At 44.3% G+C, this 20,990-nt stretch overlaps 1 protein-coding gene across 2 annotated transcripts in view; it reads right to left on the reverse strand.

Moving 5' to 3' along the window:
• Positions 1–20,990, reverse strand: part of tmod4 (tropomodulin 4 (muscle)) — a 36,238-nt gene that overhangs the window by 7,740 nt on the left and 7,508 nt on the right. Inside the window, exons 2-3 of one of the 2 annotated variants that reach the window (XM_030750063.1) lie at positions 1,211–1,379; positions 307–463 (exon numbers count right to left, since the gene is read on the reverse strand). In XM_030750063.1, the coding sequence (XP_030605923.1) occupies positions 307–463; positions 1,211–1,312 (259 nt within the window). In that variant the 5' untranslated portion in view covers positions 1,313–1,379. Of the gene's footprint in view, positions 1–306; positions 464–1,210; positions 1,380–20,990 lie in introns of those variants that run through there. The other variant, XM_030750064.1, reaches the window with a different exon arrangement.

Here is a 20,990-nt window from a genome sequence, read left to right on the forward strand (position 1 = left end):
TGGACTGAAATATCCAGCTATCATAAGGAGCAAGCAGAGAAAAAAAAAGTCCATGGAGATTCAAATCTATATCCAGTATATAAAATAATTGGTGGTGTTAATAAGTGGTGTTTACAAAAACAAAAAAACATGTTCTCTCTACATGCCTTATATGGTATGATACAGTGTTGTTGTATTAGCATAAGGCATGGCAGAAGAATATGTGGAAAAAGAAGAGGAGACACTGAAACAAAATTAAATGACTAGCTGCATATTTTGTAGCAGGACACCTTCATAAATCCTCAGACAGAGAATCTGTTTTCCCACCTTTCTTTTCACCAGTGAAGGGCACCAGGTCCTCCCTGTCCTCGTGCTCCAGGGCCTGCTTCTCCAGGTGCTTCATCAGGGCGTCACGGTCAAAGGGCCCCGTCGGGCTCTTCTTTGTCTGGTCTCGTTGCCGAAAGCCAGCTGGCAGCATGGCATTCTGGGAGAACATTAGGTCACATTTTGTTGATGGGGAAATAAGACTAAACGAGTAGAAACTCGCATGACGAGTTTTACACATGACAAAAGACGGGCAGAAATTTGGAAATAATTTTCTTAATTACTTTAACCTGGATAAGGTAAAATCTTACTAAGAGTACTACGAAATGTTGGCTTCAAGCTTTAATCTTGTCTCCTTGTTTTATCCTGCACTGTAGGTGCTTCAAATGAACACTTTCTACAGATGTACGCTTTTTTTTTTCCTTTTCCATCTAAGGTGAAAATCAAGAGACCCCATAAAAAAGCTCTTATTTCACAAAAGATCTCATTCAAATCTGATGCTGTGCAATTAAAACGTAATGTAATTTGTAGATATTCTGTTTTAAGTGTCTGTGCACTTGCTGCATTGTAGAAGCATATTTTTTTTAGCTCTTTAACTGGGTAATGTTTGATATGGCAACACTATTATTTTACTGACTTAATCTTTTACCTTTGCTCTCCTGCTGGTAATAGATTTACTAGTAAAAAATTCAATCATTGGTTAAAATAAAAGCTGTTCTTGTGTTAGAAGTCTCACTCCCTCCTGTTTTCTGTATGCCTGATAGTTAACAAGCTGATTTCAGGTAGATTTTGAGCACAAAAGCTTGCAGGCATCAGCTGTATCTATTAAAGCCCTGTGGCACTGGAGAACGTGATCATAAGCTTGCCATTGAGAGGGTTTTAGGACAGATTATATGTTCATCCGTACCTCAGGGTCCATCTCCTGCAGCTCATACTCCAGCTGATCCAGCTCCTCAGCGCTGAGGCCTCTGAGGATGGCATCCTCGTCAATGTCCCTGGGGTCTGACATGGCTCCTGTGACTTACATACACCCACTCACTCATACACACCACTGCACACCCCTGGGTGAGATGGCACTGTCAGTAAAAAAAAAAAAAAACAGGAGAGAGGGCAGAGAGGACAGTGAGCCTTTTGGCTTGTCTTTCTTTGTCCGTCTTTATTGCATCCTATTTGCACTCTCCTTTGTTAACAAGTTATCTGGTGCTGCCATTTTTTATGTCACAATCTCTTACATGAATGCTTTTTCATTGTAAAAAGCTCGCCTTTGCCATTTAATCATCCAAAATAAAGGTGTGCCTGAGTACTGTTCTATCATTATTATATCCTATATTAAATATGTTGCACTGTAAACACAGGCTTTTGCGATCCTCAGCCAGATGCTAACTGAGGATGTTACAGGTCATGGTCAGCAACCTTAATCCTCAGTTCTTCTGACTATATAAGTAAATGATAAACCACTCAGCTCTTATTTTATCCAGAAACCTCGTGGAACCCTGTCAAGGACCACAGGGGGTCCCCTACCTTGCATTTTGTCAACCCCTGTCCTTGGCAAGTAACGTCATGATCTTCATTGGGCTTATCGGGTGCCCTATCCAGAGTGTGTCAATAATGCTATTATGATAATAATAGATGCATTTCCAATAATGCATCTGCAATACTCAGCAGAGCGGTGTCTGTATAAATATGCTGCAGCAGCCCCCAGATCACATTCTTACATAGTCTTTATTCTCACCTTAAAACACACACGAGCTGAACAAGCACCCACTGATGCGCTGCAGTTTTGAAAGCGGGAGAGGCTCAGTGACGCGAAGAAGTGTAAGAAATGAGAGAGTAAGAGGGAGAGCGAGGTCTTTGTAACTTTAAACCCTTAGCAGTGACTAAGAATAGCCGAACAGAGAGAAGAGAGGAGTGGAAAGTGCAATCCCTTATTTATCACTGACAGACACTCGCTCATACAGTAGGGACCCACCCGAAACATATCTGCACGCAGGGATGAAAAGCCACACACTGACACGATTATGTTTTAGACACACTAAAACATTACTGTTAATCCACACCAGCCTCAGATAACAGAGAGTGAGGACTATATACTACACCGCAGGCCGCCCCAAACAAAGAATTCCACAGTGATAGCATGCGTATACATCTGGGTCAAAGTATGAGTAATGCAGCTATCAGGTTAAAGGCCCAGTGTTGTCATTTTCAGTCCAAATTTTTCCCCAACTTGGGCACAGAAGTGAAACCACTGCAGATCAGGTCATGCAATGTAGCATTTTGTAGCCAGTTCATCAGAAACCGCTCACATCTATACCTCCAAGTGTTTTACAGAAGGCAGTTCTTTGCACGAGAATATAATCATGTCCTCAAGGAAGAATTAAAGCACAGTTAAAAAGCAAACCTGCACAGGTAGCTTACAAGCTAAAGACAGCATTTTATTTGCAACATCTAAAGTGGCTGAAATGGACACAGTTTTTTTTAAAGTCATTCCGAGTAACTGTCTGCTGTCCAGAGTGGTGTGAAAAGAGCACTTTTCCAGCACGCAAGTAGCTCCAGTGTGACACAAGACAGGTAACTGCTTATGTATGTCACAGTTGTGGGGTTTTTTTTTCATGATGCTCTTGCTCTTTTTTTTCCGCTCCAAGTTTATTCTGATACATTTCAGGGATTTTCACGGTTAATTTAAAGTGGCATATAAATAAATGATAAATCAGAGCAATCTGATTAATGACCAGTAATACTGAATTAGTGACTGGGCATGTGCAGCAGAAGTCATGACTCACACTTTTCACATTTTCAGTGAAATGAAAATAAAGGTTGGGCATCCAGATGTGAACTGCGATTGCTTTTAATATGCAAATGAGCCGCATCCTATTTTAGGGGTTTTTACTTGTTTTCTTTCAAATGTTCAAACGTTTTGTTTGGACATACAAACATTAAAGTTTGCACAGGCACACCTTGTGTTTGTTTGTGAGTCTGTACGTGTTTGTGGTGTCGCAGGAGCTCCTGCAGAAATTCAGCACAAAACAAATTCCTAACATAACGCAACCAAATGATCGGGTTTCCTTGACAACACCATGGGAACTTGGTTACCATGGAACTAGAACTGCACCGCTCTGTTAAGCATGAGTCCAGAAGTTGTAAATAACTTTGTGATTAATGGACATTCTATTCTATTCTATTCTATTCTATTCTGTTTTTCACAAAACATCTGAAACTATAGGTTTTGTGTTCTGAATGTCCCTGATCAGGTTACATTTTATTAGAAAGGATCAAACTTCTCTATAGCAAAATACATTTTTTAATAGTTTAAAAAGATGCTTATTTAAACCGTCTATTGTAGATCTTAACACAGACAGAAAACAGCAAAAATCATCAAGTATATCTTTGGTCGCAGCTGAACTGTCCTGATCAGGGCATAAGAGCAGAGCAGATATTATAAAAAGAACACACAAGTATAGCTAGACATTTTCTTTAAACAGCTTAAACTATAAAAAAAAAAAAAAAAAAAAAGAAACGATTTCTGTGTGGCTGGACTGCACTGGCAATTTTTCATGAGCGCTGTGTGGCTCTAATGCGTAAAGCCAATGACACAAACACTGGATCGCACAGCTGAGTGTCGAGGAAGATGGAGGAGATTTAAAAGATGAAGAGAAGGAGGCTGCAGCTCAGTGGACAAGGTGGGGGATAAATCTATTTAGATTCACTCTTTACCACGGATGGAAGGTTTTATCAGTCTTCACCACCCTTTACCTCCAAACACTTTAAATTACACTCACAGCTATATAAAACCACGAAATCCCAGTCAACTACAGAGTCATTCTCCTTTTGTTGGCCCATCATATCGTAGATGTAGGGAAAAATGCTTTCATGTTACTCATTTACTTTTATTTGGATGTCTTTAGACAGTAAACGTCATTACAAAGAAGCCTTTTTAAACTGGCTCAGAGTAAGTTATTCTAAAGCAGCTTGATGGTTTTAAAGAACACAGGTGAAGAACCACAGCCACATATCAGTCTGGTAATCTATCAAATCAATATTAACCTTTGGTTGATTTTTTTTAGATTGCAGTATTGTTCAGAAGGTTTTTTCTATAATGAAAAGAAAATTAATCACATAATCTGGAAAAAATTATAAAATTCATATTCTATTTGAATATACTTATTTCATTCTGATTCATGCATTTTAAGCCAGTTTTGTCATAAATCCAAAACACTGTGGCATGGAAAAAAATCACAATATCAACCAGATCATTCATTTTTCACTTTTTAATGTCAAGTTCAGTGTGTCACTGAAGGACTGGATATGGCACAGGTCTCTGTCCAAACTTGGCTCATGTGATTTGCCTGCCGTTGAGCCTTTGAGCCTTACTTATTGATGAGCTAAATACATAGCTGTTCGGACACTTGAGCTAAGCATGAGGGCTCAGACAACTGGATATCAGCAACCTGCCAGTTAAAGGAGCTGAAGAACATATTACTTTAACTGGGGGCAGAATGAATGGGAAAAACAAGCCTTTATTGGCCACATCCAGAGTGCAAACTGACAAAGGCAAGCAGGGAGATAGGACTATTTATACACACACAGGAGTGATGGGTGGTGAGACACACGTGGGAACTAATCAGGAGGGACAGACAATCACAGAGAGAAAGGCAGAAAAGCAGGAAAATGAGAAAAAGATAAATGAGGATGCTAACCTTCAAAATTCAACAGGAAGTAACCAAAAGACATAACTAACACTGACACATGAAGACTACAAAATCGAGTCAATGCTTTACAGTTTTGTGGGGAATGCTTGTTGTCAGCTTTGGCAGGTTACAGAAAATGGCAACTAACAGCCAGATCAAATGATGTGTTTTGGCTCATTTCAGGAAGCCTCTGTCCACAAACAGAGAAACAGAGAGTGTATTTGTGTGTGTGTGCATCTGTCCCCAGCTGTCCCAGCAGGGTTTCTGTATGATACAAAACAAAGTGGGTGTGGAGCAGTCCAGTGGCTGTCACCTGCCGCTGCCAGCTGGCTCTGGACCGTTCTTTTTCCAGTTAAAATCTCAACCATCTCCTGCACCTGCAGCTGCTCTAGTTGTGGAAGTTGTGACCTCAGCTGAGCCTAGCTATAAATGTACAGCTGCATGTTATTGAGTTCTGACATGTGCTTTATAATATTTGGGGCCCGAGCACGAACTGTGCGAAGGCCCTATTGTAATTGCTTCGTTTATTATTAGGCCCGAGCCGACGAAGTCTCGGCGAGGAGCCTATTGGATTCACTATGCCACATACCCCAAAATGCGTTAAAATCCCCACGGTCGCATGGGACGCGGTCGCCAGTGACCCCTGACCTCATAGGGACGTGGGTCAGGACGAGACGTTTCCGAAAAGGTATGCGTCGGGGTGACTGGGAAAACGCCTAATTGTTTTTGCTCGAATTCTCCATTATTCTTTATTATTATTATTATTATTAGGCCCGAGCCGACGAAGTCTCGGCGAGGAGCCTATTGGATTCACTATGCCACATACCCCAAAATGCGTTAAAATCCCCACGGTCGCATGGGACGCGGTCGCCAGTGACCCCCGACCTCATAGGGACGTGGGTCAGGTCGAGACGTTTCCGAAAAGGTATGCGTCGGGGTGACTGGGAAAACGCCTAATTGTTTTTGCTCGAATTCTCCATTATTCTTTATTATTATTATTATTATTATTATTATTATTATACTTTCTCTCTCTTTGAACCCAATTTTGACCCCCTGAACATGCGCGAAAAGTCACCATTTTTTGCATGGTGGTCAGGTCTGGCGAAAAATTACGTATTTTAATGTCGCCACAAACTAACTCAAAAACACGGCTACACTGCGCCCCCTGGAAATTTCATTTTTCGGGCCCCTATGGGAGAGGCCAAATTCAAGTTTGCCCTAGATTCATGAAATTCTCGTCACACATAGATCATGTCAGGACAAACAAAAAATCCTCTTGAGGCACCCCTGCATGACCCACAGGAAATCCACCAGGTTCACTTGAAATTTGGCTTTTGCCGAGTCAGCAATTTCGCTCACCTTGTATTTGCGCGAACTTCTCCTACAGCATTTGACCCACAAACACCAAAATGGCTCAGCATCATTTAGAGACATAGGGCATCTAAAGTTATCGAAGGCTTCGTATTCATTTCAATTGTCTTGTCACACTAGGCCCCTGAAGTTGGCCTTCGTTTGACCAATAATTCCGGTCCTCTTTCCTGCCATCAATCGCACATGCTTTGCCCGATCTGCCCCTAAATGGAATCATTTATGAACACACCTACACTGAATCCATAAGTGCAGAAACCACGTCGATTGATGCCATAGCGCCCCCTACAGAACAAAATGAAAATTTGTATGGGGGTCCACAAAATTAGTTTCTCTGGTATGCATGAAAATTTTTGTACACAATCCTCAGATCCTCCTGGTCAGAAAAGGCAATCAGACCTATGCCCAATTTTGCACGCCACACGCGCCACCACACCGCAAATGTGCGTTGCGTTTATATGGGGAGCCAACAATTTACTTTCTCAGACATGCATGCAATACGAGACAAACATTCTTTACCCCAGCACGATCAAAAAAGTCAATGACACCCATGTCCACATTCCCACAGGAAATCCGCTAGCTTGGCTTGAAATTCTGTTTTTGCCAATTTTGCACTGTTGGACACCTCGTATTTGCGCGAACTTCTCCTAGGGCATTTCACCCACTAAACCCAAAATGGCTCAGCATTATCTAGAGACATGGGGCATCCAAAGTTATCGAAGGCTTCGTATTCAATTCAACGGGCTTGTCACACGAGGCCCCTGAATTTGGCATTCGTTTGACCAAAAATTTCTGTCCTCTTTCCTGCCATCAATCGCTCGTGCTTTGCCCGATCTGCCCCAAAATGGAATCATTTATGAACACACCTACACTGAATCCATAAGTGGAGAAACAATGGCGATTGCTGCAATAGCGCCCCCTACAGAAGAAACTGCAATTTTGTATGGAGGTCCACCGCATTACTTTCTTTGAAATGCATGAAAATTTTTTTACATGTTCTTCAGATACTCCTGATCAGAAAAGTCAATCAGACCTATGCCCTTTTTTGCACGCTGCAGCCGTGACCACCACCCCAATGTCAACATGACGTCACTATGGAGAAACCACAACCTTGTCACACGTATTGCGCAATCACTCACGCACTCTTTCTGCACTTTGCTTGCCATTTCCTTTCCCTTATGTACTGGACAAGACTTAATTTAGATTTGTGGATTCAGAGCAACAAGTGCACTAGTGCCCCCTACAGATGGAACAAAAGCATTAGATGGTGGGAATCACATTTAGGTTTTCTGAAATGCATGAAAAAAGGTAGACAACTTCGCGACAGTCAAATAGATAGATTCAACAGTGTTATCATGTCCATCCTTGCCAAGATTTTCATCTTTTGCCAGTGGGGACTACATTTGGCAGAACACGTGGCTCTCTGACAGCTTGAAGGGGGATCTCAGGTGGCTCGCAGGTGGGTTGCAGGCTGTTTGCAGGGCAGGTTGTTCGCAGGGAAGGCAGGTCGCAGGTTGCAGGAGCAGCGGCTCTCAGGCGGCATGCAGTGGGGTTTGCGGGGCTCGCAGGTGGCTGGCTGGAGATTTGCGGAGCTCGTAGGTGGCTCGCTGGGGGTTCGCGGGGGCTCACTTGCGGCTCGCGCTGGGTTTGGCGGTCGCGCAGGCAGCGAGGGCCGTAAAACGCCGCTTGCGGCTTTAATTATTATTATACTTTCTCTCTCTTTGAACCCAAATTTGACCCCCTGAATGTGCACGAAAAGTCACCATTTTTTGCATGGTGGTCAGGTCTGGCGAAAAATTACGTATTTTAATGTCGCCACAAACTAACTCCAAAACACGGCTCCACAGCGCCCCCTGGAAATTTCATTTTTCGGTGCCCTTATGGGAGAGGCCAAATTCAAGTTTGCCCTAGAGTCATGAAATTCTCGTCACACATAGAGCATGTCTGGACAAACAATAAATCCTCTTGAGGCACCCCTCCATGACCCACAGGAAATCCACCAGGTTGACTTGAAATTTGGCTTTCGCCGAGTCAGCAATTTCGCTCACCTTGTATTTGCGCGAACTTCTCCTACAGCATTTGACCCACAAACACCAAAACGGCTCAGCATCATTTAGAGACATAGGGCATCTAAAGTTATCGAAGGCTTCGTATTCAATTCCATGGTCTTGTCACACTAGGCCCCTGAAGTTGGCCTTCGTTTGACCAAAAATTCCGGTCTTCTTTCCTGCCATCAATCGCACATGCTTTGCCCGATCTGCCCCAAAATGGAATCATTTATGAACACACCTACACTGAATCCATAAGTGCAGAAACCACGTCGATTGATGCCATAGCGCCCCCTACAGAACAAAATGAAAATTTGTATGGGGGTCCACAAAATTAGTTTCTCTGGTATGCATGAAAATTTTTTTACACAATCTTCTGATCCTCCTGGTCAGAAAAGGCAATCAGACCTATGCCCAATTTTGCACGCCACAGGCGCCACCACACCGCAAATGTGCGTTGCGTTTATATGGGGAGCCAACAATTTACTTTCTCATACATGCATGCAATTCGAGACAAACATTCTGTACCCCAGCACGATCAAAAAAGTCAATGAGACCCATGCCCACATTCCCACAGGAAATCCGCTAGCTTGGCTTGAAATTCTGTTTTTGCCAATTTTGCACTGTTGGACACCTCATATTTGCTCGAACTTCTCCTAGGGCATTTGACGCGCTAACACCAAAATGCCTCTGCATCATCTAGAGACATAGGGCATCCAAAGTTATCGAAGGCTTCGTATTCAATTCAACGGGCTTGTCACATGAGGCCCCTGCCTTTGGCGTTCGTTTGACCAAACATTCCCGTCCTCTTTCCTGCCATCAATCGCACGTGCTTTGCCCGATCTGCCCCAAAATAGAATAATTTATGAACACACCTACACTGAATCCATACGTGGAGAAACAATGGCGATTGCTGCAATAGCGCCCCCTGCAGAAGAAACTGAAATTTTGTATGGAGGTCCACCGCATTGGTTTCTTTGAAATGCATGAAAATTTTTTTACATGTTCGTCAGATACTCCTGATCAGAAAAGTCAATCAGACCTATGCCCTATTTTGCACGCTGCAGCCGTGACCACCACCCCAATGTCAAGATGACATCATTATGGAGAAACCAGCAACCTTCTCACACGTATTGCGCAATCACTCACGCACTCTTTCTGCACTTTGCTTGCATTTTCCTTTCCCTTATGTACTGTACAAGACTTCATTTAGATTTGTGGATTCAGAGCAACAAGTGCACTAGTGCCCCCTACAGATGGAACAAAAGCATTAGATAGTGGGAATCACATTTAGGTTTTCTGAAATGCATGAAAAAAGGTAGAAAACTTCGCCACAGTCAAATACATAGATTCAACGGTGTTATCATGTCCATCCTTGCCAAGATTTTCATCTTTTGCCAGTGGGGATTACATTTGGCAGAACAGTTGGCTCTCTGACAGCTTGAAGGGGGATCTCAGGTGGCTCGCAGGTGGGTTGCAGGCTGTTTGCAGGGCAGGTTGTTCGCAGGGAAGGCAGGTCGCAGGTTGCAGGAGCAGCGGCTCTCAGGCGGCATGCAGTGGGGTTTGCGGGGCTCGCAGGTGGCTGGCTGGAGATTTGCGGAGCTCGTAGGTGGCTCGCTGGGGGTTCGCGGGGGCTCACTTGCGGCTCGCGCTGGGTTTGGCGGTCGCGCACGCAGCGAGGGCCGTAAAACGCCGCTTGCGGCTTTAATTATTATTATACTTTCTCTCTCTTTGAACCCAATTTTGACCCCCTGAACATGCGCGAAAAGTCACCATTTTTTGCATGGTGGTCAGGTCTGGCGAAAAATTACGTATTTTAATGTCGCCACAAACTACCTCAAAAACACGGCTACACTGCGCCCCCTGGAAATTTCATTTTTCGGGCCCCTATGGGAGAGGCCAAATTCAAGTTTGCCCTAGATTCATGAAATTCTCGTCACACATAGATCATGTCAGGACAAACAAAAAATCCTCTTGAGGCACCCCTGCATGACCCACAGGAAATCCACCAGGTTCACTTGAAATTTGGCTTTTGCCGAGTCAGCAATTTCGCTCACCTTCTATTTGCGCGAACTTCTCCTACAGCATTTGACCCACAAACACCAACATGGCTCAGCATCATTTAGAGACATAGGGCATCTAAAGTTATCGAAGGCTTCGTATTCATTTCAATTGTCTTGTCACACTAGGCCCCTGAAGTTGGCCTTCGTTTGACCAATAATTCCGGTCCTCTTTCCTGCCATCAATCGCACATGCTTTGCCCGATCTGCCCCAAAATGGAATCATTTATGAACACACCTACACTGAATCCATAAGTGCAGAAACCACGTCGATTGATGCCATAGCGCCCCCTACAGAACAAAATGAAAATTTGTATGGGGGTCCACAAAATTAGTTTCTCTGGTATGCATGAAAATTTTTGTACACAATCCTCAGATCCTCCTGGTCAGAAAAGGCAATCAGACCTATGCCCAATTTTGCACGCCACACGCGCCACCACACCGCAAATGTGCGTTGCGTTTATATGGGGAGCCAACAATTTACTTTCTCAGACATGCATGCAATTCGAGACAAACATTCTTTACCCCAGCACGATCAAAAAAGTCAATGACACCCATGTCCACATTCCCACAGGAAATCCGCTAGCTTGGCTTGAATTCTGTTTTTGCCAATTTTGCACTGTTGGACACCTCGTATTTGCGCGAACTTCTCCTAGGGCATTTGACCCACTAAACCCAAAATGGCTCAGCATTATCTAGAGACATGGGGCATCCAAAGTTATCGAAGGCTTCGTATTCAATTCAACGGGCTTGTCACACGAGGCCCCTGAATTTGGCGTTCGTTTGACCAAAAATTTCTGTCCTCTTTCCTGCCATCAATCGCACGTGCTTTGCCCGATCTGCCCCAAAATGGAATCATTTATGAACACACCTACACTGAATCCATAAGTGGAGAAACAATGGCGATTGCTGCAATAGCGCCCCCTACAGAAGAAACTGAAATTTTGTATGGAGGTCCACCGCATTACTTTCTTTGAAATGCATGAAAATTTTTTTACATGTTCTTCAGATACTCCTGATCAGAAAGGTCAATCAGACCTATGCCCTTTTTTGCACGCTGCAGCCGTGACCACCACCCCAATGTCAACATGACGTCACTATGGAGAAACCACAACCTTGTCACACGTATTGCAGCAATCACTCACGCACTCTTTCTGCACTTTGCTTGCCATTTCCTTTCCCTTATGTACTGGACAAGACTTAATTTAGATTTGTGGATTCAGAGCAACACGTGCACTAGTGCCCCCTACAGATGGAACAAAAGCATTAGATGGTGGGAATCACATTTAGGTTTTCTGAAATGCATGAAAAAAGGTAGACAACTTCGCGACAGTCAAATAGATAGATTCAACAGTGTTATCATGTCCGTCCTTGCCAAGATTTTCATCTTTTGCCAGTGGGGATTACATTTGGCAGAACAGGTGGCTCTCTGACAGCTTGAAGGGGGATCTCAGGTGGCTCGCAGGTGGGTTGCAGGCTGTTTGCAGGGCAGGTTGTTCGCAGGGAAGGCAGGTCGCAGGTTGCAGGAGCAGCGGCTCTCAGGCGGCATGCAGTGGGGTTTGCGGGGCTCGCAGGTGGCTGGCTGGAGATTTGCGGAGCTCGTAGGTGGCTCGCTGGGGGTTCGCGGGGGCTCACTGGTGGCTCTCGCTGGGTTTGGCGGTCGCGCAGGCAGCGAGGGCCGTAAAACGCCGCTTGCGGCTTTAATTATTATTTTTCTTTATTATTATTATTATACTTTCTCTCTCTTTGAACCTAAATTTGACCCCCTGAACATGCGCGAAAAGTCACCATTTTTTGCATGGTGGTCAGGTCTGGCGAAAAATTACGTATTTTAATGTCGCCACAAACTAACTCAAAAACACGGCTACACTGCGCCCCCTGGAAATTTCATTTTTCGGGCCCCTATGGGAGAGGCCAAATTCAAGTTTGCCCTAGATTCATGAAATTCTCGTCACACATAGATCATGTCAGGACAAACAAAAAATCCTCTTGAGGCACCCCTGCATGACCCACAGGAAATCCACCAGGTTCACTTGAAATTTGGCTTTTGCCGAGTCAGCAATTTCGCTCACCTTGTATTTGCGCGAACTCCTCCTACAGCATTTCACCCACAAACACCAAAATGGCTCAGCATCATTTAGAGACATAGGGCATCTAAAGTTATCGAAGGCTTCGTATTCATTTCAATTGTCTTGTCACACTAGGCCCCTGAAGTTGGCCTTCGTTTGACCAATAATTCCGGTCCTCTTTCCTGCCATCAATCGCACATGCTTTGCCCGATCTGCCCCAAAATGGAATCATTTATGAACACACCTACACTGAATCCATAAGTGCAGAAACCACGTCGATTGATGCCATAGCGCCCCCTACAGAACAAAATGAAAATTTGTATGGGGGTCCACAAAATTACTTTCTCTGGTATGCATGAAAATTTTTGTACACAATCCTCAGATCCTCCTGGTCAGAAAAGGCAATCAGACCTATGCCCAATTTTGCACGCCACACGCGCCACCACACCGCAAATGTGCGTTGCGTTTATATGGGGAGCCAACAATTTACTTTCTCAGACATGCATGCAATTCGAGACAAACATTCTTTACCCCAGCACGATCAAAAAAGTCAATGACACCCATGCCCACATTCCCACAGGAAATCCGCTAGCTTGGCTTGAAATTCTGTTTTTGCCAATTTTGCACTGTTGGACACCTCATATTTGCTCGAACTTCTCCTAGGGCATTTGACGCGCTAACACCAAAATGCCTCTGCATCATCTAGAGACATAGGGCATCCAAAGTTATCGAAGGCTTCGTATTCAATTCAACGGGCTTGTCACATGAGGCCCCTGAATTTGGCGTTCGTTTGACCAAACATTCCCGTCCTCTTTCCTGCCATCAATCGCACGTGCTTTGCCCGATCTGCCCCAAAATAGAATAATTTATGAACACACCTACACTGAATCCATACGTGGAGAAACAATGGCGATTGCTGCAATAGCGCCCCCTACAGAAGAAACTGAAATTTTGTATGGAGGTCCACCGCATTGGTTTCTTTGAAATGCATGAAAATTTTTTTACATGTTCTTCAGATACTCCTGATCAGAAAAGTCAATCAGACCTATGCCCTATTTTGCACGCTGCAGCCGTGACCACCACCCCAATGTCAAGATGACATCATTATGGAGAAACCACAACCTTCTCACACGTATTGCGCAATCACTCACGCACTCTTTCTGCACTTTGCTTGCATTTTCCTTTCCCTTATGTACTGTACAAGACTTCATTTAGATTTGTGGATTCAGAGCAACAAGTGCACTAGTGCCCCCTACAGATGGAACAAAAGCATTAGATAGTGGGAATCACATTTAGGTTTTCTGAAATGCATGAAAAAAGGTAGAAAACTTCGCCACAGTCAAATAGATAGATTCAACGGTGTTATCATGTCCATCCTTGCCAAGATTTTCATCTTTTGCCAGTGGGGATTACATTTGGCAGAACAGTTGGCTCTCTGACAGCTTGAAGGGGGATCTCAGGTGGCTCGCAGGTGGGTTGCAGGCTGTTTGCAGGGCACGTTGTTCGCAGGGAAGGCAGGTCGCAGGTTGCAGGAGCAGCGGCTCTCAGGCGGCATGCAGTGGGGTTGGCGGGGCTCGCAGGTGGCTGGCTGGAGATTTGCGGAGCTCGTAGGTGGCTCGCTGGGGGTTCGCGGGGGCTCACTTGCGGCTCGCGCTGGGTTTGGCGGTCGCGCACGCAGCGAGGGCCGTAAAACGCCGCTTGCGGCTTTAATTAGGGCCCGAGCACGAACTGTGCGAAGGCCCTATTGTAATTGCTTCGTTTATTATTTTTTTTATTAGGGCCCGAGCACGAACTGTGCGAAGGCCCTATTGTAATTGCTTCGTTTATTATTATTATTTTTTTTTTTTTATTATTATTATTCAGGCAAATGAATTGGCTTTTTGGGGGCTTTATCATATTCAAAAACTCATGAAACTTTGCACATGCGTCACACCTGGTGAAAATTTAAGTATTTTAATGGGCTCGGGCAAGGGCGCGCCCAAATGGCTCGCTAGCGCCCCCTAAACTGGAGCCCCACCGCTGTGTTTCACGTACATGAATGAAACTTCATACACATGTATATCATGTCCAGGCGCACAAAAAATCCTCTTGGAGCCATGCCCTAAACCCAACAGGAAGTCCGCCATTTTGAATTAATTATGCAAATTTGGCGATTTGCAGCCCTCACACTTTTTCTAATAACTCAGAGGTTTTAGACGTTATCATCTTCATATTTGGTTTGTCTAACCTACACCCCCAGGGGAATCTAAATCTCGAAAATGGTGAGTTTTTGCCAAGGGGGAGGGGTCCTTATGCCCCTTTGAACTTTGATCATTCGCCATGAAATTTTGATTGCCTCTCATTCATACCTACATGATCCAATGTGCATCAAACTTCTCCAGTAGGATGAGGGTGCCCCCCTGAACACATACATATGACAATATTTAATATCAGTCGCAGCGCCACCTAGTGGGAACAGGAAATGTCATATTTTACACTTGGAGGTCCAGCTCCAAGGTGGTTTAGCAGAACCATCTCAAATTTCACCTGGAAAGCCTTAAGAAGTTGGACTTACTGTGTTTTCAAAACTGTGAGTTTTTGACAAAAGGGCGTGACCCTTATGGGACGGCAAAGTTCGATGATTCGCCATGAACACAAAAATGGCTGTAACTCAAAGCCAACTTGCCCAATCTGGCTCAAACTTCAGTGGTGTGATAAGCATGCTGCCCTGAACACACTCATATGCATAAAGTCCATAAACGTTAGAGCGCCGCCTAGTGGCAGCTCGGAATATCTTAAAATAGCAAGTTTTTTGAGTAGCCCCGGAGCTACGTTTTATCTACATGTATGAAAATGTACATGCTCATGTAACATACTAAGACGTACAAAAAAGTCTCTTGGACCCATACCCCAAACCCTACAGGAAGTCGGCCATCTTCAATTGAAGGTGTCAATTTTTGCGATTTCCACGCCTGCTATTTGAACGAACTTGTCCTAGGGCATTTCACCCAGTGACACCAAATTGGCTCCAGATCATCTACACAAGTAGCCCATCAAAAGTTATTCAGGGTTTTGTAGAATATTGAACGGTGTTGCCATGGCAACCCTCTGAATTTGGACTTTTTTCAATTTAAAATTCACAGAGATTATAAACATCAGCCCCAGGGCTGTGCTTTCTCTATGTACCTGAAAATGTGCCTGCTGATGTAAATGCTAACATCTACAAAAAAGTCTCTTGGACCGATAGCCGAAACACAACAGGAAGTCAGCCACGTTCACTTTAAAGTGTCATTTTTGCAGCATTTTTCGCCTTTTACAGGCCTTTTTGCCTCAACTCCTCCTAGGGCATTTGACCCAGTGAGACCAAAATGGCTCCAGATCATCCACACAAGTAGCCCATCAAAAGATATTCATGGTTTTGTAGAATATTGAACGGTGTTGCCGTAGCAACCCTCTGAATTTTGACTTTTTTTCCATTTCAGGCCCAGATAGGTTCTAAACATCAGCCCCAGGGCAGTGCTTGGTCTGTGTACCTGAAATCGTGCATGCTGAAGTAACATCCTAAGACGTACAAAAAAGTCTCTTGGACCGATAGCCGAAATCCAACAGGAAGCCTGACATGTTCTAATTAATGTGTCATTTTTGCAGCATTTTTCACATTTTTCAGGCCTGCTATTTGAATCATCTTCTACTACAGCTTTTCATCCAGTCACACCAAAATGGCTCCAGATCATCTACACAAGTAGCCCATCAAAAGATATTCATGGTTTTGTAGAATATTGAACGGTGTTGCCGTAGCAACCCTCTAAATGTGGGATTTTACTCATATACCACAGTGCACCAAATTGTTACATCTCTGACATACATTGTCCGATCTGCCTCAAACTTCACAGGCTTAATGGGAGGGTAAGGGAGACTGGACACACCCCTCTATCAGCTTTGTTTCACACTCATAACGCCACCTAGTGGCAACAGGAAATCAGTAGGACACTGATACTCATCATCCTATGGTCATTACAGTTTCATTGATGGCTGCAGGCATTACATAGAGCATTGTGACATATTAATTAGTGGGCACTCACCGACGCCACCTAGTGGAAGCGGGAGACGATCGACGCGAAGTACGGCTAGCCTGCTGAGCCGTCAGCAGCCGGGTGAGCCAGCTACTCTCTCGTCTGCGAGAACCTCCGAGCGCGGTTCGGCTGGAGCGTGCCACGGGTCGACGCGCGGCTTGGCTGGAGCGCGCCAGGGGTCGACGCGCGCCGGGTGCGAGGGCCCGCTCATCGCCGCTTGCGGCTTTAATTAGGGCCCGAGCACGAACTGTGCGAAGGCCCTATTGTAATTGCTTCGTTTATTATTTTTATTATTATTTTTTTATTTTTATTATTATTCAGGCAAATGAATTGGCTTTTTGGGGGCTTTATCATATTCAAAAACTCATGAAACTTTGCACATGCATCACACCTGGTGAAAATTTAAGTATTTTAATGGGCTCGGGCAAGGGCGCGCCCAAATGGCTCGCTAGCGCCCCCTAAACTGGAGCCCCACCGCTGTGTTTCACGTACATGAATGAAACTTCATACACATGTATATCATGTCCAGGCGCACAAAAAATCCTCTTGGAGCCATGCCCTAAACCCAACAGGAAGTCCGCCATTTTGAATTAATTATGCAAATTTGGCGATTTGCAGCCCTCACACTTTTTCTAATAACTCAGAGGTTTTAGACGTTATCATCTTCATATTTGGTTTGTCTAACCTACACCCCCAGGGGAATCTAAATCTCGAAAATGGTGAGTTTTTGCAAAGGGGGAGGGGTCCTTATGCCCCTTTGAACTTTGATCATTCGCCATGAAATTTTGATTGCCTCTCATTCATACCTACATGATCCAATGTGCATCAAACTTCTCCAGTAGGATGAGGGTGCCCCCCTGAACACATACATATGACAATATTTAATATCAGTCGCAGCGCCACCTAGTGGGAACAGGAAATGTCATATTTTACACTTGGAGGTCCAGCTCCAAGGTGGTTTAGCAGAACCATCTCAAATTTCACCTGGAAAGCCTTAAGAAGTTGGACTTACTGTGTTTTCAAAACTGTGAGTTTTTGACAAAAGGGCGTGACCCTTATGGGACGGCAAAGTTCGATGATTCGCCATGAACACAAAAATGGCTGTAACTCAAAGCCAACTTGCCCAATCTGGCTCAAACTTCAGTGGTGTGATAAGCATGCTGCCCTGAACACACTCATATGCATAAAGTCCATAAACGTTAGAGCGCCGCCTAGTGGCAGCTCGGAATATCTTAAAATAGCAAGTTTTTTGAGTAGCCCCGGAGCTACGTTTTATCTACATGTATGAAAATGTACATGCTCATGTAACATACTAAGACGTACAAAAAAGTCTCTTGGACCCATACCCCAAACCCTACAGGAAGTCGGCCATCTTCAATTGAAGGTGTCAATTTTTGCGATTTCCACGCCTGCTATTTGAACGAACTTGTCCTAGGGCATTTCACCCAGTGACACCAAATTGGCTCCAGATCATCTACACAAGTAGCCCATCAAAAGTTATTCAGGGTTTTGTAGAATATTGAACGGTGTTGCCATGGCAACCCTCTGAATTTGGACTTTTTTCAATTTCAAATTCACAGAGATTCTAAACATCAGCCCCTGGGCTGTGCTTTCTCTATGTACCTGAAAATGTGCCTGCTGATGTAAGATGCTAACATCTACAAAAAAGTCTCTTGGACCGATAGCCGAAACACAACAGGAAGTCAGCCACGTTCACTTTAAAGTGTCATTTTTGCAGCATTTTTCGCCTTTTCCAGGCCTTTTTGCCTCAACTCCTCCTAGGGCATTTGACCCAGTGAGACCAAAATGGCTCCAGATCATCCACACAAGTAGCCCATCAAAAGATATTCATGGTTTTGTAGAATATTGAACGGTGTTGCCGTAGCAACCCTCTGAATTTGGACTTTTTTTCCATTTCAGGCCCAGATAGGTTCTAAACATCAGCCCCAGGGCAGTGCTTGGTCTGTGTACCTGAAATCGTGCATGCTGAAGTAACATCCTAAGACGTACAAAAAAGTCTCTTGGCCCGATAGCCGAAATCCAACAGGAAGCCTGACATGTTCTAATTAAGGTGTCATTTTTGCAGCATTTTTCACATTTTTCAGGCCTGCTATTTGAATCATCTTCTACTACAGCTTTTCATCCAGTCACACCAAAATGGCTCCAGATCATCTACACAAGTAGCCCATCAAAAGATATTCATGGTTTTGTAGAATATTGAACGGTGTTGCCGTAGCAACCCTCTAAATGTGGGATTTTACTCATATACCACAGTGCACCAAATTGTTACATCTCTGACATACATTGTCCGATCTGCCTCAAACTTCACAGGCTTAATGGGAGGGTAAGGGAGACTGGACACACCCCTCTATCAGCTTTGTTTCACACTCATAACGCCACCTAGTGGCAACAGGAAATCAGTAGGACACTGATACTCATCATCCTATGGTCATTACAGTTTCATTGATGGCTGCAGGCATTACATAGAGCATTGTGACATATTAATTAGTGGGCACTCACCGACGCCACCTAGTGGAAGCGGGAGACGATCGACGCGAAGTACGGCTAGCCTGCTGAGCTGTCAGCAGCCGGGTGAGCCAGCTACTCTCTCGTCTGCGAGAACCTCCGAGCGCGGTTCGGCTGGAGCGTGCCACGGGTCGACGCGCGGCTTGGCTGGAGCGCGCCAGGGGTCGACGCGCGCCGGGTGCGAGGGCCCGCTCATCGCCGCTTGCGGCTTTAATTATTATTATTTTATTATTCAGGCAAATGAATTGGCTTTTTGGGGGCTTTATCATATTCAAAAACTCATGAAACTCTGCACATGCGTCACACCTGGTGAAAATTTAAGTATTTTAATGGGCTCGGGCAAGGGCGCGCCCAAATGGCTCGCTAGCGCCCCCTAAACTGGAGCCCCACCGCTGTGTTTCACGTACATGAATGAAACTTCATACACATGTATATCATGTCCAGGCGCACAAAAAATCCTCTTGGAGCCATGCCCTAAACCCAACAGGAAGTCCGCCATTTTGAATTAATTATGCAAATTTGGCGATTTGCAGCCCTCACACTTTTTCTAATAACTCAGAGGTTTTAGACGTTATCATCTTCATATTTGGTTTGTCTAACCTACACCCCCAGGGGAATCTAAATCTCGAAAATGGTGAGTTTTTGCCAAGGGGGAGGGGTCCTTATGCCCCTTTGAACTTTGATCATTCGCCATGAAATTTTGATTGCCTCTCATTCATACCTACATGATCCAATGTGCATCAAACTTCTCCAGTAGGATAAGGGTGCCCCCCTGAACACATACATATGACAATATTTAATATCTGTCGCAGCGCCACCTAGTGGGAACAGGAAATGTCATATTTTACACTTGGAGGTCCAGCTCCAAGGTGGTTTAGCAGAACCATCTCAAATTTCACCTGGAAAGCCTTAAGAAGTTGGACTTACTGTGTTTTCAAAACTGTGAGTTTTTGACAAAAGGGCGTGACCCTTATGGGACGGCAAAGTTCGATGATTCGCCATGAACACAAAAATGGCTGTAACTCCAAGCCAACTTGCCCAATCTGGCTCAAACTTCAGTCGTGTGATAAGCATGCTGCCCTGAACACACTCATATGCATAAAGTCCATAACTGTTAGAGCGCCGCCTAGTGGCAGCTCGGAATATCTTAAAATAGCAAGTTTTTGAGTAGCCCCGGAGCTACGTTTTCTCTACATGTATGAAAATGTACAGGCTCATGTAACATCCTAAGACGTACAAAAAAGTCTCTTGGACCCATACCCCAAACCCTACAGGAAGTCGGCCATCTTCAATTGAAGGTGTCAATTTTTGCCATTTCCACGCCTGCTATTTGAACGAACTTGTCCTAGGGCATTTGACCCAGTGAGACCAAATTTGCTCCACATCATCTAGACAAGGAGCCCATCAAATATTGTGGAAATCTTTACAAATATTAAATGGCCTTATCACACCAGGCCATTAATTTGGCCTTCGTTTTTTCTCCCTCACCACCAAAATTGTTTGTGCACTTGTTCGCACATGCTTTGTCTGATCAGGCTGAAAATTTAATCACTCATGTACACACCCAGGCTGAATCCATAACTACAGATTCAAGACTGTAGGCGCAATAGCGCCCCCTACAGAAGCAAATGAAAATTTGTATGCCGTCCACAGAATTAGTTTTGCTCTGAAATGCATGAAACTATCTTTCACCATTCCTTACGAAATCCTCATCAATTTGATAAGCCTCCTGCCCTGAACACATTGATATGCATAAAGTCCATAAATGTTACAGCGCCACCTACTGGCAGCTTGAAATATCATAAAATAGCATGTTTTTTAGTTAGCCCCAGAGCTACATTATATCTACAGCTCTGAAATTCTGCACACTCATGTAACA

This window comes from Archocentrus centrarchus, chromosome 16 (assembly GCF_007364275.1).
Source record: "Archocentrus centrarchus isolate MPI-CPG fArcCen1 chromosome 16, fArcCen1, whole genome shotgun sequence".
In the NCBI taxonomy this organism is placed as follows: Eukaryota; Metazoa; Chordata; class Actinopteri; order Cichliformes; family Cichlidae; genus Archocentrus; species Archocentrus centrarchus.